The sequence below is a fragment of the Spermophilus citellus genome (genome assembly GCF_964194105.1).
Source record: "Spermophilus citellus genome assembly, chromosome: 6".
Taxonomy (NCBI): Eukaryota; Metazoa; Chordata; class Mammalia; order Rodentia; family Sciuridae; genus Spermophilus; species Spermophilus citellus.
The window spans coordinates 67902715-67929178 of NC_138187.1; the positions used below are offsets into that span (position 1 = coordinate 67902715).

The 26464-nt window shown below is 35.9% G+C and overlaps 1 protein-coding gene across 1 annotated transcript in view; it reads left to right on the forward strand.

The window, feature by feature from the left end:
• The window catches only part of LOC308651248 (coiled-coil domain-containing protein 7-like), a gene marked incomplete at its 3' end in the record, with an annotated part of 163719 nt that overhangs the window by 2326 nt on the left and 134929 nt on the right, over positions 1–26464 (forward strand). Inside the window, exons 2-4 of the mRNA XM_081298187.1 lie at positions 1995–2323; positions 3471–3563; positions 9378–9461. Of these exons, the coding sequence (XP_081154313.1) occupies positions 2045–2323; positions 3471–3563; positions 9378–9461 (456 nt within the window). The 5' untranslated portion in view covers positions 1995–2044. The remainder of the gene's footprint in view (positions 1–1994; positions 2324–3470; positions 3564–9377; positions 9462–26464) is intronic.

The following is a 26464-nucleotide window of genomic DNA, read 5'->3' on the forward strand; positions in this document are numbered from 1 at the left end:
GTTGTATAAAATGTTTAGAATTTTTCTTTTTGAGAATTTTCTGTTAAGGCATGTATCTCTGGCTCCATTTGTGTGTGTTGGAGGAGTGGGTAAGCATGTGTATTTTAAAAACATTTCTTTGTAAATCATGTGCATGATCCTTTAACAGTGTCCTCTACTGGTTAAAATACAAAAAAAAAAGTTCACATGCAGAAATACAAATATTTCCAAATATTTTGAAAATCCACAATTATATCAAAAATTATTATTTTTTATATTAGGGATTGCATCAAAATTCTTGAGAAATAGTAAGATTTTTAAAAACCTTATTCAAAGTGATTTAATTAATTTTTAGATGATAAGAAATATTTTATTCAGGAATACTGCAATAGATATCAAAACTATTGCAGTAAGGGAGAGATCAGGCTCAATTCTGAATTTTTATAAACAAAATGACTTAATTTATAACATTAGTAATTCCTATCATTGGTTTTGTGTTTTATTCCCTACAATAGCCTGTTATTTGGTGTTGATATTTTACATAGTATGCTGATAGAATTCCATGATCTTTTATTATGATTTTTGCCAAATGAAATCTTTTTATTGTCAGATTCTTCAAATTTTTGGGAGATCCTCTCAATACTAGATACTGACTTTACAAAATTTGAATTTATAATGTTTAGTATGTTATCAACAAAGGCAGGTCTATATTTTCTCATTTCCTTCTAGAGGAAGCTTGTAGTCCTTGAAATCCCTTGGCTTGCCCATATAACACTCCAATCTCTGCCTGTTCCCACATGGCTTTTTTTAAAAGTAGTGAAACTAGTCATTTGATTTAGGACCCACCAGTGTTCAGTAAGACTTCAGCTTGGTTATATATGAAACAACCAGTTTTCAAATAATGTCACATTTATAGCATTAGGGATAGGACTCAAAACATCTTTTTGGGAGACATAGTTCAAGGACCACTAGGTCTAGGTTACATGTGGTGAGAGTCAAGTAGCAGAACTGATGTTATTCTATTTCAATTTGCCATTCTATTCACAGTTTAATGTTCATTAGGAGGAGCCATTATTCTGGGATTTGTAATCAGTTTTGGAGGGAGAGAGGAGTAGAAGAATGAAAGTCAAGGGTCTATCCAGTCTATACTTCTTTATCTCAGAGTAATGATGTATATTAGGGGCATGAATTAGATTAATATGGGGAAAAGGTAAGAACAGAATTTGATTTTTTTCTAAATATATTTCTTCACTATTGCCTCTGCCTTCTTTCCTCTTGCATTCTCATTCCAAACAACACACAAGTGCTCCACTTTTTCAGTTTTTTAAAAACATATTGTTTGTTGTTAGGAACATTTTCTTCTCCATTTTGTAATTTCTCTGGAGTTGGTTTTGGGATTTGCCATTTTCATATGAATTGATAATTCTTCCGTCATTTAAATTCTGAAATATTTTAATTTATTTGCCCCCACATGAATAAAATACAAAATATTATAAAGTGTATAGATAAAAATGTCAACACTCTGAAAGCGAATAGTACAGGAAAGAAACATGATTTGTAGCAAAATTGATCTATGATGAAATTTTAAACTTAATACTAATTATCTTTATGATTCGTAGCTGTTAACTAACTTCCTTGAGTTCAGTTTAATTAGATGTAAAATTGGAAGAGTGATATATATATATATATATATATATATATATATGGTATATTTTAGTTTAAACATGATGAAGCTTTTACTGTTATAGTTATTACACTTAGGTTTAAATAACTTCTTTTTGTAAATTAGATACACTGATAACTATGTTCTTTTTTCATTGTTTTATTTAAATAATTATAACTCAGAAGAGTCAAAAGTGTAATTGTAGTTCCTAGAAGTTGCTTGATGTATTCTGAACAAATTGCTAAAATATCAGACCAATAGAAACATATGGTTTGATTAGAATGACTCTGTTTTTATTGATTAATTAAATGATGTACAGATTTCTCTGAATGTCTTAATGTTTTATTCTCAGGGAAAAATTAAATTTTTCATCTACAATTTGGAAGCTAAATTGATAACAAAATGAAGTCAGCAATCAATCTGTCATCCAATTTTAACAAATTAGCAAGTGCTCCAGAATTGTCTCAGAAAAAAGGACAACTTAATTTACCATTGTTACCTAATCCAAAAGAAAAACGTGGTGCAAAATCAGTACGTGATAAAATTGAACCAATGGTTCTAAGATCTCCACCAACGGGAGAATCCATTGTACGGTATGCTTTGCCCATTCCATCAAGTAAGACAAAGGAGTTAATAGCAGAAGATGAAATGATCAGGAAGATTACCAAACATCTGAAGGTGGTAAGACACTTGCTGGTTCCCATGTTGGGAAGTCCCTATAATGACTCCTGGGTTTGGTGATTTTCTAGGAGGATGCATAGAACTCAGCATATAGTTATACTGTTGGTAAGATTTATTACAGCAAACACATGCAGGGAAATCTAGAGGAAACCAGGTCCAAGCTTACAAGAATCCTCTCCCTTTGGAATCATGCAGAACATGTTTAATTTCTTTAACAATGAATTGTGACAACACAGGTGAAATGTCTGCCAGGGAAAATCATTAGAAATTCAGTGCCCAGAGTTTTATTGGGTGTGGTCACTTTAGTGCCTTATGTCTAGCATGTACCAAAAATTCCAATCAGACAAGAAAATCAGGTGTGCAGCATAAATCATTGTTTGTACAAACAGTTTAGGGATAGGAGCCACTCATTAGTGAACAGTAGGAAGCTTCCTGAAATTCACCTTATCTAATGCTAGGCTAAGGCCACCTTTGCAAGCGGGAATTCATAACAACACACTTTTGAGTCTCATGTCTGCTATGTTAACTCTTCTCTGCACTTCAAAACTAGTTCATAGTGTTGGAAAAGTAGCCCTTGTTCTCTGAGATTTTTTTTTTTTGGTATAATGATTCAGAATTGAATTGTAAAAGTACCAAATATATGTGAGAAGAATGAGGGAGAATACAATATAGTTTGTCAAACTTCCACAATACTAGTTCAAAGTTTGAAGTGTTAGCATAGAGAAATTCCTCTAAATCTTTATTGATTTCTGTCTCCACATTTCTATTTTCTTACTCCCTTCAGAGAAGAAAGTCAAAACATACTTTGAAGAAAAACCTACTTAATGCTTCAACCATCATGTATGTACACATCCTTTCTCTTTCAGATGTTTATCAACACAGAAATGGTAGCCAGGGCATCTCTCCATTGCTAGGGAGTAAAATCAAGGACTATTCCTTATGGCTTGATGATATGTGATGGCTTGATGATATGATCTTGATGATATATGATGGGGCATGGAATGGAAAGTTTAAGATTATAACACTGGCAGAAATGTCTTACTGCTAAAAAGATCCTGGCATTATTGGCTTTACATTTACGTTTTACATTTAATATAATTAATTTTAAAGTATTAAAATATTTAATTTGCTTTGTATTTTTTCATAGGTTGTTTCTAATTTAGAAGAATCCTATGGATCTAGTGTTGAAGATGGAGCAAAACCAGTAGCAAAGCCTGGGGAGAAAGAATTATCTTTATCTGTAAGTGTATAACCCTAATATAGAGAAATTAACACTGAAAAGTGATAAGGTTTTCTTTTTGCATCCACATATGTTCTCAGAATGAATTCCCTATGCATTAAAACAATAGTTTTGGAAAATTTGACAGAAGTGTACTAGTTTTTTCATCCCCTGTCAACCCCTATCTTAAAGTTTAATTAAGGTATCTACTTTTAATAATAATGCTTCTCCTATTTAATTTTTAAGGATGGACTTGGTGTCAGTTTGAGATACATGTTTTGTATAAAAATATTGAGAAACTACTGGAAAGGTGTTTCTATCTTGCTAAAAAAAGAATAAAGGAGGTTATTGAGTTTTAACAAATATGTTCATTCTGAATATTGGAATAATTCAACTATTAAGATAATTATATGGTTTTTCTCCTTTAGCTTATTGATGAGTTATTTTACATATTTTTTAACATTCAACCATACTTCACTACACTTGATACATGGAGTAATACTTTTTAATTATATAATTAGTTTTATTAGGGATTGAGTTTGATTCTGTGTAATGATATACTTGAGTCTTTCAACCATGAATTTAGTTTTTCTCTCCATTTATGTAGGTCTTGTTTGATTTCTTTCACCAGCAAAAAAAATTGTATCCTTTAGATACTGTAGATGATTTCTTTAATTATACATTGATATTTTATGTTTTTTGAAATAATTATAAATGGCATTTAATTTTATTTCCATGTTTTGTATGAGTGTGTATACATGATTGATTTTTATATGTTGCTTTTGCATCTGATTTTGTATCTTGCAACTTTGTTCAATATACATTTACATTCTAGAAGTTTTCTATAGATTCCTTGGAATTTTCTGTATAGATAATTATGTCATATTCAAAGGAGAGTTTTACTTCCTTCTTTCTTTGCAATCTGAATGCTTTTTATTTTCTTAGCTTGACTTCTGGTGCTAGCAGTGGTTTCCAGTACTGCATCAAATGTTAGTAGTAAGAGGAGATGATATCCTTGCTGCATTCTACTGCTAGCTTTTTCAGACAAGGGTAAAAGAGAAGTTTCTGGGTTGGCCCCACCAACATAACACTGGTATGTTGTGGGCTGCCATCTGTATCTACCAGAGAGATGGTAAAAATTTGCTCTCCATTCAACCCTACTGACAATACCTTGAGGAAAATGGAATGCCAGTTTTTACTGCCACACTGTTTTTCAGACCTGCTGACATTCAGGAGTGGTGGTGAAGAATGCTTTTTGGTATTTGACTCAGATAAGTATTGTCAGAAAGGTTTGTATAATGCTGGAGAACTCTGTGTTTCAATTTGGACAATATACCTTAGACTATCTTCAAGTTCAATCCATTTTATACTGTCTGATTGGCTGTTAAGCTCCATCTGATAATTTTTTATTTTAAATATTATAATTTTCATATCTAGGATTACCTTTTGGTTTCTTTGAAGATATTGTTACATCTCTTCTGCTATTTTCTACACCTCTTTACCTATTCTATTTTTCTTTCCTGGAAAATGCTTTTTATCAATAATAGATTTTAAAATTTCCTTGATTTCTAATTCTAATGTCTAGGTCATCAGAGTGTTTTCTTTTACTGTTTTTTCTTTTGATTATGGATTACATTTTTCCTGGTTTTCATATATTTTATATATTTTTGTATTGAATTCTGAGCATTATAATATTCTGAACATTGGGAGTGGAGATATAATTTATTTTCTGGAGAATGCTTATTCTTTTCTTTGGCATTTAGACTAAGACCTAACCATTTACACTCTCCTAAGAATTGAATTGAGCTGGAACCATTAACTTTTAATTTAATTGATTCTCATTTGATTTCTACAATCTACAACCTTTCCTTTTTGTTGCTTTCCTAGAAGGATTGATTTCTTTGATCTTGCCAGTGTTTGAGCTGGCAGGAGTTTGGAATTCAATTTTAAATAGGTTTGGTTACATTTTGGTTAAATCTGGCAGAGCTTCAAATATGACTATCACAAGAATATACAGAGTAGAATTTCTCTTCTTTTAATTTTTTCTTTTTTTGTCGTTTATAGTCACTACTATAATCAAAATCTGAAACATTTCCACTATCTCAAAAAGCTTCACTATGCCTCTTTGTGTTCAGTTCTTTCCTCCTATCTTGATTCCAGTCATTGATCCTTCAAATAGTTCTGCTTTTTGGAGAATTTCACATTAATAGAATCACATAGTATGTAGACTTGCTTATTCAGCTTTTCCCCCTTATTACGTACATCTTGGAGATTTATTTATGTTGTTGTATTCACATATCAGTAGTTTGTTCCTTTTATTTTGAAGAGTGCTACATTGCATGCCATACCACTATTTGTTTATCTACCTACCAGTTTTTTTTTAAGAGAGAGTGAAAGAGGAGAGAGAGAGAGAGAGAGAGAGAGAGAGAGAGAATTTTCCAACACTTATTATTTTTCAGTTCTCGGCGGACACAACATCTTTGTTGGTATGTGGTGCTGAGGCTCGAACCCGGGCCGCACGCATGCCAGGCGAGCGCGCTACCGCTTGAGCCATATCCCCAGCCCTCTACCTACCAGTTAATAAACAATTTGTATTGTTGAATCCAGTAGCTATTTTGGCTATTATGAATGAAACTCTGTGAACATTTGTATATAATTCTTTTGGAGAACATATGTTTTATTAAGAGTTCAATTAGAAAAAAATAGAAAAAAAAGTTCAATTAATAGTTTATACTGTAAGTGTATGTTTAACTTTGTGAACAATTTCTGAACTGTTTCCTAACAGGGCAGTATCATTTTGAGTTGCTAAGAGCCTGTATGATAGTTCCAGTGGCACCACATTGTTACCAAACTTGATGTTGTCAGTCCTTTTAATTTTGTTCATTCCCAGTGGATATGTAGACATCCTTTTCTGCCATCTTCTTAGACAAATTCAAACGTGGAGGGATCCAGTGGGAGAAACCTTGTTGGGTTGAATTTGTATTGTTGAATCCAGTAGCCATTTTTCATTTGGTACTTTTTCTCATTCCTGTTCATCTATCAGGCTGACTGACTGTCAAAGGCTCAGTTGATTTTTCTTCATTGCTTCAAATTCTGTTTGTCAATGCCATGTTTGGTTTTAGACTGTATACACTGGGTCAACTACCATCCTATATCTACTATGCCCCCATTAGGTATGGATATGGCTTTGGTTCTTTGTTCATTTATAAAGAGCTTGTTCTGTGGAATTCAGTTGTTGCCTTTTCAATATCCTCAAGGAAAAACATGAAGATTATTCTTTTTCTTTTCATGATATCAACACTGGAGTGAAGACCTTTTGTGTCTTCTTAATTTTAAGTGGCACTTTTGACTGCTTTATAGCACTACTGGATATTTTTGACAATAATTTACTTTTGTTTCTTTGGACTGATTGGGACACATGACTACCATTATTGGTAAATGAGGCTAAAAATTTATCATCATTATTATCATTTTATGTATGTATTACCATGCCCAATAAAGTTAAATTTCTATTAGTAAGGAAGAAAGGAAGAGTTGATATATGATAGACCATTATAGTCTGAATTATTATATAATCTACTTCTCACAACATCTACTATTGTCATTATTCTCGATTATTTCAGTGTTCATGCAGAAGAGCTTTCCAAATAATTTAGCCTTTTATTCCATTGAATTTCTTCCCTCCAGTGATTGTATCTTCTATCCAACTACTGAGAAGTAGCATTCTCTAATCCTTGTCATTATTAGCGTTTTATAATTGGAATTTCAATCATCTAATCTATAGCCACTACCTCCTATCTTTCCTACTTAGTACATTTAATATTCTGAGTCCAGAAATTCTTTGATTTCACTGGGAGCTGTAATCTGTTGGTTCTACTCCCATTTTATTGGCCTTCTGTCCTCTTACCAAGCTTTAATTGCATGATTCATTATTATTAACACTTCTTTTCACATGTATTTAACCCTCTTGCCCTGTCTTGTCTCCTTTTTAGATGTTATTTGGTTAAACTGCAAACTTAGTGAGACTGATCTCCATCTTCTGTGTTTGTGCACTTGAAATATGAATGTATGGAAAATCTTAAAGTATGCTGGTGGTCTTGCTTTATATTTTTGATTAGTAACTCTAATCTGTGCATTTCCAACTCTCTTGGATGATTATTTCAGTTTTTTTCTCTTTGAGTATGTTTAAAATGTAATGTTCAAGGAATATACCATTCATGGAGAACCATTCTGTGAGAATCTTAACTGTATATGTGCATTTAATACTTGTTTATCATGGGTCGGTTTTCTGATTTATAAATCACTGTTCTACTATAAAAGCTTAAATTGTTGTGATGTGTTAATCTGTAACTATTTTCTTCCTCAAAGTTTTCTGTTGCTTAGTAGGTAAAAATGAAGACTACAGTTTTTTCCTAAGTGTACTTTTAGTCAAAAGTTGTAGTTCACATACATTTTTTTTTTAAATTTTGTGTGATTTTGGTGATTAAACTCAGAGCTTTGTCCATGCTAGGTAAGCATTCTACCACTGAGGTACAGTCCTAGTGTCACATTCACTCTCTAACAGAAAGAGATTTTTTTTTAATTTTTTTTATTGGTTGTTCAAAACATTACAAAGCTCATGATATATCATCTTTCATACATTTGACTCAATTGGGTTATGAACTCCCATTTTTACCCCAAATACAAATTGCAGAATCACATCGGTTACACACTACGTTTTTACATAATGGCATATTAGTGACTGTTGTATTCTGCTGCCTTTCCTATCCCCTACTATCCCCCCACCCCTCCCCTCCCATCTTCCCTCTCTACCTCCTCTGCTGTTGTTCAATTCTCTCCCTTGTTTCCCCCCCCTTCCCCTCACAACCTCTTATATTTAATTTTGTGTAACATTGAGGGTCTCCTACCATTTCCATATGCTTTCCCTTCTCTCTCCCTTTCTCTCCCCCTACTCGCCTTTGTTTATGTTAATCTTTTCCTCATGCTCTTCCTCCCTGTTCTGTTCTTAGTTGCTCTCTTTATATCAAAGAAGACATTTGGCATTTGTTTTTTAAGGATTGGCTAGCTTCGCTTAGCATAATCTATTCTAATGCCATCCATTTCCCTGCAAATTCTATGATTTTGTCATTTTTTAGTGCTGCATAATACTCCATTGTGTATAGATGCCACATTTTTTTAATCCATTCATCTATTGAAGGGCATCTAGGTTGGTTCCACAGTCTAGCTATTGTGAATTGTGCCGCTATGATCATTGATGTGGCAGTATCCCTATAGTATGCTCTTTTAAGATCCTCGGGGAATAGTCCAAGAAGGGCGATAGCTGGGTCAAATGGTGGATCCATTCCCAGCTTTCCCAGGAATCTCCATACTGCTTTCCAAATTGGCCTCACCAATTTGCAGTCCCACCAGCAGTGTACAAGTGTACCCTTTTCCTCACATCCTCGCCAACACTTATTGTTGTTTGACTTCATAATAGCTGCCAATCAGAAAGAGATATTTTTAAGTTATACACACAGTGGTTACATTTTTTAGACCACCTGAAATTTCAGGAGAGTAAGGCTGGGCTGTTGGATTTTCTGCAGATGTGTAGAGGAGAATGAGAAGAGGAGAATCAGTGTGTCATTAATGGACCAATTCCCAGATTGTACTTTCTTCCACATTTTCTTTCTGGGAAAATTTGCATTTGAAGCATGGTTTCTTGCCTTACATGTTTGAAGGAATATAAGTTACATAAAATTGAAATATTTTCAAAATATAGTTATGTATACTAAGAAAAGTATGCAAATGGATTATGAAAAATAAAAGTAACTTTCTGTTTTGTTATTTTTCTGAAAGGTTGGGGATGATATGAGTTCGTTCTTGGTAAATTGTTCACAATTTGCAGTTCAGCTAGAAGAAGCAGTTAAAGAAGAACATGATGTATGTATTCTGTGTAGTTTACACAATGTAAAATATTAAAACTTTCATTGGTTGGTGAAACTCGAATGTGATATACATTTAGCAATATTAGCCTAGATTCAATATGAGTTATAAAAGGCATTGGAAAGCATTAATTATTTTCCTTTATTTTTCACACAGACATTTATATATCTGAATTTTTCTTTTATATAATAAATTGGATTATTTGTATTTTCAAATGTAATATATTTTATTTTACTTTGTAAAAATAATATGCTATGAAACTATTTTCTTGATTCTCAGTAGATTCATTATTAGTATATAGAAAAGCTATTGATTTTTATGTTTTTTTTTTACCTGCTACTTTGCTGAATTTATCAGCTTTAGAAATTTTCTGGTGCAGTTCTTTTATATGTTTGTTTTATTTTCTGAGAACAAGATCATATATCTGCCAACAGTGATGGCTTATTTTTTCCTGCTTGCATCCCTTTTATTTCATTCTCTTGCCTAATTGCTCTGGCTAAAATTTTAAGTACTATATTGAAAAGGTATGGTGAAAGTAGATATTCTTGTCTTGTTCCTGGTATAAGGGGAAATGACTTTGGTTTCTCCTCAGTATGATTTTGTTTTTTGGGTTTGCCATATATGTAGCCTGTATAATGCTTATGTAAGTTCCTTCTATCCCTAGTTTCTTCAGGATTTTTATCATGAGTAGGTATTGAATTTTGTCAAAGCCTTTTTCTGCTTCTGTTGAGATGATTATTTGGTTTATGTTATTGGCTCTATTTATATAGTGTATTTTTTTTAGACAATTCTGTCTTTTAACTGAGGAGTTGAGACCGTTTACATACAGTATCATTATACACAGGTATTTATAATCTTGCCATTTTGATTTATTTCTGATGTTTTTATTCTATCCTTATTCTCATTTGTTTACCTAGAGGCTGGATGACCTCTGAGTGTCACTGGGCATGGAGGTAGTGACAATACCAGTTGTCTCTGTGCTGGTTTGGAGAACTGTATATTTAGTCTTTCCCCCTACCCCCCAATCTAACAGAGTTCTACCTGACAAACTGCACAGAATTCAGGGTCTGATGCTTTTTCATAAAACTTCATTCTGCCTACCTGTAGTACAAAAGTAGATGACTTCAGTGGTTCCATTGTGTGCCTGGGCTCCTAGGAGCTCTCTGGAGGCCCTGAGGGAAAGGGCTTATATTATCTGTGGCCCAGCAGCCTGATTTATCCTTGGCCCTGGTGCCAGGGCCTATGAGCTCCTTAGTGAATCCTCTTGATAGATTTCTCCAACCTGGGGGCAAATTAAATTCTGTTGGGCTGTGGCATGTGTATAAATGTACTACACTTGGACAGTTTCAGTGCCCCACCTCCTCTTTGACTGCTTTGCTCCATTCCCTTGCTGGTGTTGGGGCTCAGGAAATTTTGACTCATATTGATCCCACTACATAAGTTAATTAGAAGCCTGGCTTAAAGGCATTTCCCATGAAAATATTTGCTGGTATCTCTAGGTGGGACAAAACTATGTAAATGTAATCATTTTAGAGCTGCCAGTTTAGGCATTGTATTTATAAAATGACTGCCTGCTCCAATTCACCAACAAACTGAGAAAAAGAACACTTTTCATGCATCAGCACACTTTGCAGCTTCTGCTCCAGCTTAATTTGGTGTGCATTTCATTTCTACCAGTGTTTCTGAGGCAAAGGTGTTAGCTTTGCCTCTGTTTCTTTGTTTTTCACACCTTCCCCAGATTTTTCCTGACATTGCAGGTGCAGGTTTGGGATTGATGAATTCTTTCTTGCTTTCTGTTTTAGTAACCATAGTCTTAAGTCTCTGCTTATCTATAATTGTCCTTCATTGTGTACTCTTTGTCACTCACCTTGCTGAATAGCTATTCTCTGATTGTTTTGATTCCAATTTCTGCTGTATTTGCCTGCTGCAGCAGAAAAAGTAGGATTTGCAACCTGCAACTCCACCATCTGTAAGCTCCTATATCATGGTTTTCAATGATATTTATCAACTTTAAAATTTATAGACATTTTAATAAATTATCTTACTTATTGTAAACATTGTGGTAACGTGTTTTTTGTACACATATCATTGGTTCTTTAGTTATATTTTTTGTAGGAATTTTTAGGATTGCTATGTTGTTATGTTTTGTTATGTGTTTAAAAAATTATGGGCCAGGTGTGATGGAGCATGCCTGTAATCCCAGCTGAGGCTGGAGGATGACAAGTTCAAAGTCAGGTTTAGCAACTTAGTAAGGCCCTAAGCAATTTAGCAAGACTCTGTCTCTAAATTAAAAAAAAAAAAAAAAAAAAAAAAAAAAAGCTAGTGATGTGGCTCAGTGGTTCAGTGCCTCTGGGTTCAATCTCTGGTATCAAAAAAAAAAAAAAAAATTATGGGAAGTCATTGTTTTTGTTTTTGGCTGAGTTTCTGCATCAGGCCAAAACAGACCAGAGCAAACCAAACTAGAATGCAACCATTTGTTGTGGGTACTATGTAATCAAATTGAACTTTAAAATTAGCCAGCTTAAAAACAGAACAGGAGATTTACACAACCATTTAAGAGATCCAAACAACGTGTAAAAAAACAAAGGTAAAAATAATTCTTTCTATGAAAGGTGAGGTAAATTTGTGCTACCCTAAAATTGGAGTTACCCTTAAGTTGGAGAGGACCAGCAGGCAAATACAGAGAATCACAACTTACAGGAGCAGAAACTAATTAGCAAAACCCTCCCCAAACATGAAATATAATTGGTGATTCTCATTGTGGAAAACATTAGGGGTACCCATTATCAATGGACACCCACACTTTTAGGAATTTTATCTCTAGGAATTCTACCAGATTCTTACCTGAATGACAGAGATAATTCCGCTTGAACTTCTGACAGAAGAGAGAGAAAGAAACCTCTTTGAAATTTTCTTTCATTTCAGTTTCATTGATTTTAGCTCTGATTTTAATTATTTCCTGTCTTCTTCTGCTTTTGGTATTGATTTGTTCTTTTTTTAGGACTTCATTGATTTATGCCCTATATTTGTTTTCTTTTGGTTACTTCATATATTTTTGCTCTCTAGGTGGAAGCTTAGATTTTTAAATTTTAGGTTTTTCTTTTTTAAAAAAAATATGTACATTCAATGCTTGTATGAGTAGTTTTAAATCATGGTAATGAAGTTCCTAAGATAACTAATTATAAAGGAGAATGGTTTATTTTGAGTCATATTTTTAGAGGTTCCTATTTATGATTGATTGTCCCCCATTGTTTTAGGCGTATAGCAAGAATATATGGGTAGAGCAAACCACTTACATTATAAGCCAGAAAGCAAAGGAAAATAAGAAAGAGAATAGGCTAGAGTCCCATGATCCCCTTTGGGAATACATCCCTAATGATCTAAGCCCTCACCAAGTAAAGTTCCCACCAAATCCTCAAAGCACCACTACATTAATGGACTACATTAATGCTGTAAATGTCTCTCTATGCACAGATCTCATCATATCTCACAATGTTAATGTCATATTTTCTTTGATTCAGTCCAAAATATTTTAAATTTTTCTTAAGTTTTTTTTTGATCCATGCATTTTTTAGAAGTATATTGCTTAATCTCCAAAAATCGTGGAATTTTCAAGCTACCATTCTGTTACTGATACTAGCTTCATAGAATGAGTTTGAAAGGGTTCCTTCCTTTTCTACTTCATGGAACAATTTGAAGAGTATGGTGTAAGTTCTTCTTTGAAGCTTTCATAGAACTTGGCTTAGAATCCATCTGGTGCTGGACTTTTCTTTGTTGTGTAGGGTTCTGATAGTATCTTTTCTTTGTTGTGTAGGCTTCTGATAGTGTAGGCTTTTGATACAGTGAGGGATCTGTATCAAACCAATCTTTGTGTATAAAGAAACAGCTGCATGAACATCCTTAATAACTTAATGTAGCAAGATTAGCTCTAATAATTATGAATAATTTGTGACTTTACCAATTTTAAAAACATCAGTGTAGGTAGGGCATTGTCTCATATTATTAAAGTTAAGAAAAGGTCTATCAAAAAGCCAACGGTGTGACCCCGGAGATCCAGGCTGTCTGATTCTGGCGGCCTGCCCCGCGGCTACAGAAGGCGTGGCGCCACAGTGCCGGGGATCCCAAAAGCCAACGGTGTGACCCCGGAGATCCAGGCTGTCTGATTAGGGCGGCCTGCCCCGCGGCTACAGAAGGCGTGGCGCCACAGAGAAGGGATTAAATAGTAAGCAGGGAGATAAGGGCCTGGGACATGGTGGTATCCCAACTGCCAAGCAGGCACTGACCCCCGGGCTGAGTTCGGGATTGCAGATGGGGAAGGAAGCGGTACAGTCCCTTCCCCCACAAGGGACACTCCACTAAGGCAACCAGCGGCCACCATCTTGGAGAGCTGAAGTATCCACCGCCACTCTCCGACAGATTGCAACAACAAGACAGGTGTGTGTCACTCAGTTCAGCCCCCATACATAGGGGGATTTCGCATAAATTCTCCCCTAGACTTTCAGGGGAAGGGAGTATCACAGTGAGCCTGCATAAAGACTAAGGGATAATTAGAGGCACCGGACCTTCAACTCCCCCTCCCATCAGCAGGCAAAACAAAACCTGTCTAGCCAGCGCTGGGGGAGGGGCAAGCAGAAAAAATCAAAACCATAGAGTGCCGGGGATCCCAAAAGCCAACGGTGTGACCCCGGAGATCCAGGCTGTCTGATTCTGGCGGCCTGCCCCGCGGCTACAGAAGGCATGGCGCCACAGTGCCGGGGATCCCAAAAGCCAACGGTGTGACCCCGGAGATCCAGGCTGTGTGATTTGCGCGGCCTGCCCCGCGGCTACAGAGGCGTGGCGCTGCAGACAAGGGATTAACTAGCAAGCAGGGAGATAAGTGGTTGCCACGAAGTGGAATCCCGCCAGCCTAGCCCGCACTGACCCCCGGGCTGAGTATGGGATTTCAGATGGGGAAGGAAGCGGTACAGTTCTATTCACTACAAGGGAAACAAAACAATAGAGTGCCGGGGTTCCCAATAGCCACCCTCCACACCCAACAAACGGCAGGCCCAGAGTACAGTTTGAACTGCCGAGAACCATCACTCAGGGGAAATCTGGTCTAGCAGGAGAAACCAAGACTAGCAGGAGAAACCAGGAGACTAGAGGCAAGGCCCTCGCGACTGAGCAGCTGTAAACTGCAGGCCCGCCGGCGAGAGCTCAACCACTGCCCGCGTAACTGGGCGGTAGGAGAACGCCCACCCGCTGGCGACTGATCACCTGCTCGCGGCCTGTGATACTGGGCGGCTGGAGACTGCCCGCCTGCCGCGACAGGGAGCTGAAACCAAACAGAGACAGTCCAGTCACACCCCCCCATTAGGGCACCCCGGCAAGGAGACTGGGGCCCATCATAGCAGAGTAGTGTCGTCACTGGAGCTCGGACGTCGGAATTCCTTCCCAGCGAAATCCAAGTTAGCAGGCATAGTTTAACAACACAAAGGAGAGACATCAGAGTAATACAGAAACAAAACAAATCTATAGAAGAGAGCAGAAACACGACAATCATAAAGAGCTGGAAAGTAACGTGGACAACATGAGAAAACAAGGGAAAAAAGGATTACAAACAATGCAAGACAACCCAATTCTACAGGAGGACATAGAAACATCAGAAACAGGGATAGCGAAAGAACTCAAGGCATACCTAACTCGAATGGAAAGGAATATTAGAGAAGACATGAGACAGCAAGTCCAAGAAATAAAAGTATATTTTGAAAATGAATTAAACAAACAAATTCAAATGGCAAAGAACGAGCTCTACCAGGAGATAGAGATCTTAAAAAAAATCAAACAATAATCCTAGAATTACAGGAAACTATAAACCAAATTAAAAACTCAAACGAGAATATTACAAATAGACTTGATCAAGTAGAAGTCAGAACATCAGATAATGAAGACAAGGTTTATCAACTTGAAAAGAATATAGTCAACACAGAAAAGATGCTTAAATCCCATGAGCAATCTATTCAAGAGATATGGGATGTCATAAAAAAACCAAATCTGAGAGTCATAGGGATAGAAGAAGGCACAGAGTTTCAAACCAAAGGAATGGACAGCATATTAAATGAAATAATTCTAGAAAACTTCCCAGAGATGAAAGATGGAATGGATTGCCAAATCCTGGAAGCCTACAGGACCCTAAACATTCAAAACCATAATAGACCAACTCCAAGACATATAATTATGAAGATAGCCAACGTACAGAACAAGGAGAGAATATTAAAAGCTACGAGAGAAAAGAGGCAGATTACATTCAAGGGTAAACCAATTAGGTTAACGACCGATTTCTCATCACAAACTTTGAAAGCGAGAAGATCCTGGAATAATGTATTTCAAACGCTGAAAAATAATGGATTCCAACCAAGAATACTATATCCAGCAAAATTGAGCTTCAAATTTGACAATGAAATTAAAATCTTTCACGATAAACAAAAGCTAAAAGAATTTGCAGCAAGAAAACCAGCTCTGCAAAGCATTTTGAACAAAACACTACAAGAAGAGGAATGGAAAAATAGTGCCCAAAACTAACAGCAGGAGGTATCTCAGTAAAGGGGGAGAAGAATAACCAAAAAGCAAAACTAGCCAAACTAAAATAAATAAATAAAGAAGCATGACTGGAAGTACAAATCATATCTCAATTGTAACCTTAAATGTTAATGGCCTAAACTCACCAATTAAGAGACATAGGCTAGTAACCTGGATCAAGAAAACAAATCCAACAATATGCTGCCTTCAGGAGACTCATATGATAGGAAAAGACATACACAGGCTGAAAGTAAAAGGTTGGGAAAAATCATACCACTCACATGGCCCTCGGAAGCAAGCAGGAGTGGCCATACTCATATCGAATAAAATCAACTTCAAACCTAAGTTAATCAAGAAGGATAAAGAAGGTCACTATATACTGTTAAAAGGAACCATCCACCAACAAGACATAACAATCATCAATTTGTATGCACCAAACAATGGAGCTGCAACGTTCATAAAACAAACTCTCCTCAAGTTCAAGAGTCAAATAGACCACAACACAATAATTATGGGTGACTTCAACACACCGCTCTTGCCATTAGACAGATCCTCTAGACAAAAGCTGAATAAAGAAACTATAGAACTCAACAGCACAATCAATAAACTAGACTTAACCGACATATATAGAATATATCAACCATCATCAAGTGGGTATACGTTCTTCTCAGCAGCACATGGATCCTACTCAAAGATAGACCATGTATTATGCCATAAGGCAACTCTTAGTAAATATAAAGGTGTGGAGATAATACCATGCACCATATCTGATCATAATGGAATGAAATTGGAAATCAATGATAAAAGAAGGAAGGAAAAATCCTACATAACATGGAAAATGAACAATAAGTTATTGAATGATCAATGGGTTATAGAAGACATAAAGGAGGAGATGAAAAAATTCTTAGAATCAAATGATAACACAGACACAACATACCGGAATCTATGGGACACAATGAAAGTAGTTTTAAGAGGGAAATTCATTTCTTGGAGTTCTTACCTCAAAAAAAGAAAAAACCAACAAATAAATGAACTCACACAACACCTCAAAAACCTAGAAAAGGAAGAGCAAAACAACAGCAAATGTAGTAGAAGACAAGAAATAATTAAAATTAGAGCAGAAATCAACGAAATTGAAACAAAAGAAACCATTGAAAAAATTGATAAAAATAAAAGTTGGTTCTTTGAAAAAATAAATAAGATAGACAAGCCTTTAGCCATGCTAACAAAAAGAAGAAGAGAGAGAACTCAAATTACTAACATACGGGATGAAAAAGGCAATATCACAACAGACACTACAGAAATACAGAAGATAATTAGAAAGTATTTTGAAACCCTATATTCCAATAAAATGAAGATAATGAAGATATCGATAAATTTCTTAAGGCATATGATTTTCCCAGATTGAGACAGGAAGACACACACAATTTAAACAGACCAATAACAATAGAAGAAATAGAAGAAGCCATCAAAAGACTACCAACCAAGAAAAGCCCTGGACCGGATGGGTATACAGCGGAGTTCTACAAAACCTTCAAAGAAGAATTAATACCAATACTTTTCAAGCTATTTGAAGAAATAGAAAAAGAAGGAGCTCTTCCAAATTCATTCTATGAGGCCAACATCACTTTGATCCCAAAACCAGACAAAGATACTTCAAAGAAAGAAAACTACAGACCAATATCTCTAATGAACTTGGATGCAAAAATTCTCAATAAAATTCTGGCGAATCGAATACAAAAACATATTAGAAAACTTGTGCACCATGATCAAGTAGGATTCATTCCTGGGATGCAAGGATGGTTCAATATACGGAAATCAATAAATGCTATTCACCACATCAATAGACTTAAAGACAAGAACCACACGATCATCTCGATGTATGCAGAAAAAGCATTTGACAAAGTACAGCATCCCTTTATGTTCAAAACATTAGAAAAACTAGGGATAACAGGAACTTACCTCAACATTGTAAAAGCTATTTATGCTAAACCTCAGGCTAGCATCATCCTGAATGGAGAAAAACTGAAGGCATTTCCTCTAAAATCTGGAACAAGACAGGGATGCCCTCTATCACCACTTCTATTCAATTTAGTTCTCGAAGTACTAGCCAGAGCAATTAGACAGACGAAAGAAATTAAAGGCATAAAAATAGGAAAAGAAGAAATTAAAATATCACTATTTGCGGATGACATGATAATATACTTAACAGACCCAAAAGAGTCTACAAAGAAGCTGCTAGAGTTAATAAATGAATTCAGCAAAGTGGCAGGTTATGAAATCAACACGCATAAATCAAAGGCATTCCTGTATATCAGCAACAAAACCTCTGAAATGGAAATAAGGAAAACCACTCCATTCACAATATCCTCAAAGAAAATAAGATACTTGGGAATCAACCTAACAAAAGAGGTGAAAGATTTATACAATGAAAACTACAGAACCCTAAAGAGAGAGATAGAAGAAGATCTCAGAAGATGGAAAAATGTACCCTGTTCATGGATAGGCAGAACTAACATCATCAAAATGGCGATATTACCCAAAGTTCTCTACAGGTTTAATGCGATGCCAATCAAAATCCCAATGGCATATCTTGAAGAAATAGACAAAGCAATCATGAAATTCATATGGAAAAACAAAAGACCCAGAATAGCAAAAGCAATTCTAAGCAGGAAGTGTGAATCTGGAGGTATAGCGATACCGGAGGTCAAACTGTACTACAAAGCAATAGTAACAAAAACAGCATGGTACTGGTACCAAAACAGGCAGGTGGACCAATGGTACAGAATAGAAGACACAGAGACTAATCCACAAAGTTACAACTATCTTATATTTGATAAAGTGGCTAAAAGCATGCAATGGAGGAAGGATAGCATCTTCAACAAATGGTGCTGGGAAAATTGGAAATCCATATGCAACAAAATGAAATTGAATCCCTTTCTCTCGCCATCCACAAAAATTAACTCAAAATGGATCAGGGAGCTAGATATCAAATCAGAGACACTGCGTCTGATAGAAGAAAAAGTTGGATACGATTTACATATTGTGGGGTCGGGCTCCAAATTCCTTAATAGGACACCCATAGCCCAAGAGTTAACAACAAGAATAAACAAATGGGACTTACTTAAACTAAAAAGTTTTTTCTCAGCAAGAGAAACAATAAAAGAGGTAAATAGAGAGCCTACATCCTGGGAACAAATTTTTACCCCCCACACCTCCGATAGAGCCCTAATATCCAGAATGTACAAAGAACTCAAAAAATTAAACAATAAGATAACAAATAACCCAATTAACAAATGGGCCAAGGACCTGAACAGACACTTCTCAGAGGAGGACATACAATCAATCAACAAGTACATGAAAAAATGCTCACCATCTTTAGCAATCAGAGAAATGCAAATCAAAACCACCCTAAGATACCATCTCACTCCAGTAAGATTGGCAGCCATTATGAAGTCAAACAACAATAAGTGTTGGCGGGGATGTGGGGAAAAGGGCACACTTGTACACTGCTGGTGGGGCTGCAAAATGGTGAGGCCAATTTGGAAAGCAGTATGGAGATTCCTGGGAAAGCTGGGAATGGATCTACCATTTGACCCAGCTATCGCCCTTCTCGGACTATTCCCTGAGGACCTTAAAAGAGCGCTCTATAGGGATACGGCTGCATCAATGATTATAGCGGCACAATTCACAATAGCTAGATTGTGGAACCAACCTAGATGCCCCTCAATAGATGAATGGATAAAAAAAAATGTGGCATATATACACAATGGAGTATTATGCAGCACTAAGAAATGACAAAATCATAGAATTTGCAGGGAAATGGATGGCATTAGAACAGATTATGCTAAGTGAAGCTAGCCAAGCCCTAAAAAACAAATGCCAAATGTCTGCTTTGATATAATGAGAACAACTAAGAACAGAACAGGAAGGAAGAGCATGAGGAAAAGACTACAGTAAACAAAGACGAATGGGGGGAGAGAAACGGGGAGAGAAGGGAAAGCACATGGAAATGGTAGGAGACCTTCAATGATACATAAAATTATAAGAGGTTATGAGGGGCAAGGGGGAAGGAAAAAGAGGGAGAGAATTGAACAACAGCAGGGGAGGTAGAGAGGGAAGTTGGGAGGGGAGGGAAGGGGAGGGGGGATAGTAGGGGATAGGAAAGGTAGCAGAATACAACAGTCACTAATATGGCATTATGTAAAAATGTGAATATGTAACAGATGTGATTCTGCAATCTGTATTTGGGGTGAAAATGGGAGTTCAAAACACAATTTGAGTCAAATGTATGAAAGATGATATATCTTGAACTATGTAATGCTTTAAATAATCAATAAAAAAAGAGATGAAAAAAAAAAGAAAAGGTCTATCATGTTAAAATTTTTTTTATTTTTATTTATTAATTTTTTTAAACAATTGTTATTTTCTTTTTTTTAGAATTTTAATATTTATTTTTTCTTAGTTCTCGGCGGACACAACATCTTTGTTTGTATGTGGTGCTGAGGATCGAACCCGGGCTGCATGCACACTAGGCGAGCGCGCTACTGCTTGAGCCACATCCCCAGCCGTAAAATTTTTTTTAGAGAGAGAATTTTTAATATTTCTTTTTTAGTTTTCGGCAGATACAACATCTTTGTTTTTGTATGTGGTGCTGAGGATCGAACCTGGGCCACACGCATGCCAGGCGAGCGCACTACTGCTTGAGCCACATCCCCAGCCCTCATGTTAAATTTTTTATTGAAATAAACTATTGGCTGTTGAGCTGATTTATTTATGGCTGTCTGTCTTATTTTAGGAATACTTACCTTCAGAGTCATTTTTTGGGATTGGCTTATTTTGCTTAGCATGATATTTTCTAATATCACCATCTATCCTAGCTTGTGACCTATGCTGGGTTCACAAATCTGACTATTCCAATAACTTAAGAAAATAGTGAAGAAAGCACTCAAACACACAGAAGTACTTTTCAAAATTCATGAAGGCTCTCCAACCTTAAGGGTCTGTGGAAAAAGAGTAAGCCACTGAAATTCTTTATTCTTATATAGGGGACACACAATGGGAGGTTCTGTGGAATATTTTATCCCCCAAAGGGCAAAGGGATAAGATTACAAAGCAACAGGTGAGTGTAACTCAACCTCTCAAGTAATGCCTACTCTTGGAGCCACGCCTCATTATCTGAGTGGAGGTAAAGCCCAAGTTATTGTGGGGTGTAATAGTTGTTCAGTATCTCTTGCTCAGTACTTAAGGGTGTGTATTTCCAGAGTGGCTCCTGACGGTTTCCAGTGGTTAGAGTAGCTTTTAATTTTAAATTTATTGTTAATTTTTAATTTCATTTTGTTATGATTGGATAGAATGCAAGGTATTTTCTCTATTTTTTATTTATAAGTAATCAATTATACATGACAGCAGAATGCTCTTCAATTCTTTTATTTATGGCTTTCCAAAATAGGAAGTACATATGCTAAATAAGACTAGAGAGGCTAAATGGAGCACTAATTTTGACTTTTCTGGTTGTACCTAAGTAGGGTTATACCATTCGTGCAATCATACGTGTACCTAGGGTAATAATGTCTGTCTCATCCTACCATCTTTCTTACCCCCATGTCTCCCTCTGCTTTGCCCTATCCAAAGGTCCTCCACTTGTCCTGTGCCCCCCCCCCCACCATTATGGATTAGCATCCACTTATTAGAGAAAACATTCAGCCTTTGCTTTGTTGGGATTGGCTTCCTTTGTTTAGCATGATATTCTCTAACTCCATTTATTTACCTGCAAATTCCTTAATTTTATTCTCTTTTAGCACTGAGTAATATTCCATTGTGTATATATACCACAGTTTCTTTATCCATTTGTCTATTGAAGGGCATCTAGTTTGATTCCACAGTTTGGCTGTTGTGAATTATGCTGCTATGAACATTGATGTGGCTGTGTCACTGTAGGATGATGTTTGTAAGTCCTTTGGGTATAGACCAAGGAGTGAGATAGTTGAGTGAAAGTGTGGTTCCATTCCAAGCTTTCTAAGGAATCTCCATACTGCTTTCCAAATTGGTTGCACCAATTTGCAGTCCCACCTGCAATGTATGAGTGTACCTTTTCCCCCATATCCTCATCAGCCTTTATTATTGTCTATATTTTTGATAACTGCCATTCTGATTGGCATGAGATGAAATCTTAAGAGTAGTTTTGATTTGCATTTCTCTAATTACTAGAGATGTTGAACATTTTTTTTCACATATTTGTTGATCGAATGTATATCTTCTTCTGAGAAGTGTCTGTTCTGCTCCTTAGCCCTTTTGTTGATTGAGTTGTTTGCTGTTTTGGTGTTAAGTTTTTTGAGTTCTTTATATATCCTGGAGATTAGTGCTCTATCTGATGTGTGTATGGCAAAAATTTTCTCCAAAAATGTAGGCTCTCTTTTCACCTCATTGATTGTTTCTTTTCTTCTGAAAAGAAGCTTTTTAGTTTGAGTCCATTCCATTTATTAATTCTTGATTTGATTTCTTGCACTTTAGGAGTCTTGTTAAGGAAGTTGGGGCCTAATATGATGAAGATTTGGACCTACTTTTTCCTCTGTTAGGTGCAGGGTCTCTGAACTAATTCCTAGGTCCTTGATCCACTTTGAGTTGAGTTTTGTGCATGGTAAGAGATAGGGTTTAGTTTCATTTGGCTGCATATGGATTTCCAGTTTTCTCAGCACCGTTTGTTGAAGAGGCTATCTTTTGTCCATTGTATGGTTTTGGCACCTTTGTCTAGTATGAGATAACTGAATTTATGTGGGTTTGTCTCTGTCTTCTATTCTGTACCATTGGTCTACATGTCTATTTTGGTTCCAATACCATACCATTTTTGTTAGTATAGCTTTGTAGTATAGTTTAAGGTCCAATATTGTGATGCCTTCTGCTTCACTTCAGTCTTCCTGCTAAGGATTGTTTTAGCTATTCTGGGTCTCTTATTTTTCTAAATGAATTACCTGATTTCCTTTTCTTTTTTTAAATAAGGAATGATATTGGTATTTTAATTGGAATTGCATTGAATCTGTTTAACACTGTTGGTAGTATGGCCATGTTGACGATATTAATTCTGCCTATCCAGGAGCATGGGAGTTTTTTCCATCTTCTAAGGTCTTCTTAAGTTTCTTTTTTAGTGTTCTGTTGTTTTCATTGCAGAGTCTCTCCTCTGTTGTTAAGTTGATTCCCAAGTATTTTATTTTATTTGTTTTGAGGCTATTGTGAATGGGGTAGTTTTTCTAATTTCTCTTTCAGAGATTCATCACTGATCTACAGAAATATATTTGATTTATGGATATTGATTTTGTATCTGCTACCTTACTGAATTCATTCATTAATTCTAGAAGTTTTCTGGTAGAGTTTTTTGGATCCTCTATGTATAGAGTCATGTCATCAGCAAATAATGATAGTTTGAGTTCTTCTTTTCCTATCCATATCCCTTTAATTTCCTTCACCTCTGATTTTTCTGGCTAGGGTTTCAAGGACTATGTTGAATAGAAGTGGTGAAAGAGGGCATCCTATCTTGTTCCTGTTTTTAGTGGGAATGCCTCCAATTTTTCTCCTTTTAGAATGATGTTGGCCTGTGGCTTAGCATAGATAAACTTTTCTACAATGTTGAGGTATGTTCCTACTATCCCTAGTTTTTCTAGTATTTTGAACATGAAAGAGTGCCGTATTTTGTCAAATGCTTTTTCTTCATCAATTGGTATAGTCATATGATTCTTATCTTTAGGTCTAGTGATGTGATGAATTATATTTATTGATTTCCTTATGTTGAATCAACCTTGCATCCCTGGACTGAGCCCTACTTGATCATGGTACACTATTTTTTTTGATATGCTTTTGTATGTGACTTGCCAGAATTTTATTGACAATTTTTGCATTGATGTTCATCAGGGATATAAGTCTGAAATTTTCTTTATGTGTCTTTGCCTGGTTTTGGTACCAGGATGATATTAGCCTCATAGAATGAGTTTGGAAGGGTTCCTTCCTATTCTATTTCATGCAGTAATTTGAAGAGTATTGGTATTAATTCTTCTTTGTGGGTTTTGTAGAACTCAGCTATGAATCTGTCTGGTACTGGACTTTTCTTGGTTGGAAGGGTTTCAATGGTGTCTTTTGTTTCCTTGCTTGAAATTCATCTGTTTAAATTGCGTATGTTCTCTTGACTCAGTTTGGGTTTATCATATACCTCTAGAAATTTCTCAGTGTCTTTTAGGTTTTCTGTTTTACTAGAGTGTACATTTTCAAAATAGTTTCTAATTGTCTTCTGTATTTCAATAGTGTCTGTTATGATATTTCCTTTTTCATCACAAATTTTAGTAATTTAAGTTTTCTCCTTCCTTCTTTTTGTTAGAGTGGCTAAGGGTTTGTCAACTTCATTTTTTTCAAAGAACCAGTTTTTTGTTTTGTCAAATTTTTGAATTGTTTCTTTAGTTTCAATTTTATTGATTTCTGCCCTGATTTTAATTATTTCCTTTCTTCTACAACTTTTGGTTTGTTCTTTTTTTTCTACGGCTTTGAGCTATAAAGTCAGGTCATTTATTTGTTCACTTTTTCTTCTTTTAATGAATAACCTCCATGTAATGAGCTTTCCTCTTACTACTATCTTCATAGTGTCCCAGATATTTTGAAAAGTTGTATCAGAGTTCTTATTTAACTCTAAGAATTTATATCCCCCCTGATGTCTTCTGTTATCCATGCATCTTTCATTAGCATATTGTTTAGTCTTCAGGTGTTGGAGTAGCTTCTCTTTAAATTTTATCATTGAACTCTAATTTCATTTCTTTATGGTCTGATAGAATGCAGGGTAGTATCTCCCTTTTTTTATTTTTTTATTTTTTTATTGTTGGTCGTTCAAAACATTACATAGTTCTTAATATATCATATTTCACAGTTTGATTCAAGTGGGTTATGAACTCCCATTTTTACCCCGTATACAGATTGCTGTATCACATCAGTTACACTTCCATTGATTTACATATTGCCATTCTAGTGACTGATGTATTCTGCTGTCTATCCTATTCTCTACTATCCCCCTTCCCCTCCCCTCCCCTCCCCTTTTCTCTCTCTGCCCCCTCTACTGTAAATCATTTCTTCCACTTGTATTATTTTTCTCTTACCCCTCCTTTCCTCTTATATGTAATTTTGTATAACCCTGAGGATCACCTTCCATTTCCATGCGATTTCCCTTCTCACTCCCTTTCCCTCCCACCTCTCATCCCTGTTTAATGTTAATCTTCTTCTCAAGCTCTTCGTCCCTACCCTATCCTTGGTTACTCACCCTTATATCAAAGCAGTCATTTGGCATTTGTTTTTTAAGGATTGGCTAGCTTCACTTAGCATAATCTGCTCTATTGCCATCCATTTCCCTCCAAATTCTATGATTTTGTCATTTTTTAAAGCAGAGTAATACTCCATTGTGTATAAATGCCACATTTTTTTATCCATTCATCTATTGAAGGGCATCTAGGTTGGTTCCACAATCTTGCTATCGTGAATTGTGCTGCTATGAACATCGATGTAGCAGTGTCCCTGTAGCATGCTCTTATTAGGTCTTTAGGGAATAGACCGAGAAGGGGAATAGCTGGGTCAAATGGTGGTTCCATTCCGAGCTTTCCAAGAAATCTCCATACTGCTTTCCAAATTGGCTGCACCAATTTGCAGTACCACCAACAATGAACAAGTGTACCCTTTTCCCCGCATCCTTTCCAGCACTTGTTGTTGTTGGACTTCATAATGGCTGCCAATCTTACTGGAGTGAGATGGTATCTTAGGGTGGTTTTGACTGCTAGTGATGGTGAGCATTTTTTCATGTACTTATTGATTGATTGTATGTCCTCCTCTGAGAAGTGTCTGTTCAGATCCTTGGCCCATTTGTTGATTGGGTTATTTGTTATCTTATTGTCTAATTTTTTGAGTTCTTTGTATACTCTGGATATTAGGGCTCTATCTGAAGTGTGTGGAGTAAAGATTTGTTCCCAGGATGTAGGCTCCCTGTTTATCTCTCTTATTGTTTCTTTTGCTGAGAAAAAACTTTTTAGTTTGAGTAAGTCCCATTTGTTGATTCTAGTTGTTAACTCTTGCGCTATGGGTGTCCTATTGAGGAATTTGGAGCCCGACACCACAGTATGTATATCATAGCCAACTTTTTCTTCTATCAGACGCCGTGTCTCTGATTTAATATCAAGCTCCTTGATCCATTTTGAGTTAAGTTTTGTGCATGGCGAGAGAAAGGGATTCAGTTTCATTTTGATGCAAATGGATTTCCAGTTTTCCCAACACCATTTGTTGAAGATGCTATCCTTCCTCCATTGCATGCTTTTAGCCCCTTTATCAAATATAAGATAGTTGTAGTTTCAAAGAACCAACTTTTAGTTTTGTCAATTTTTTCAATTGTTGTTTCGATTTCATTAATTTTAGCTCTGATTTTA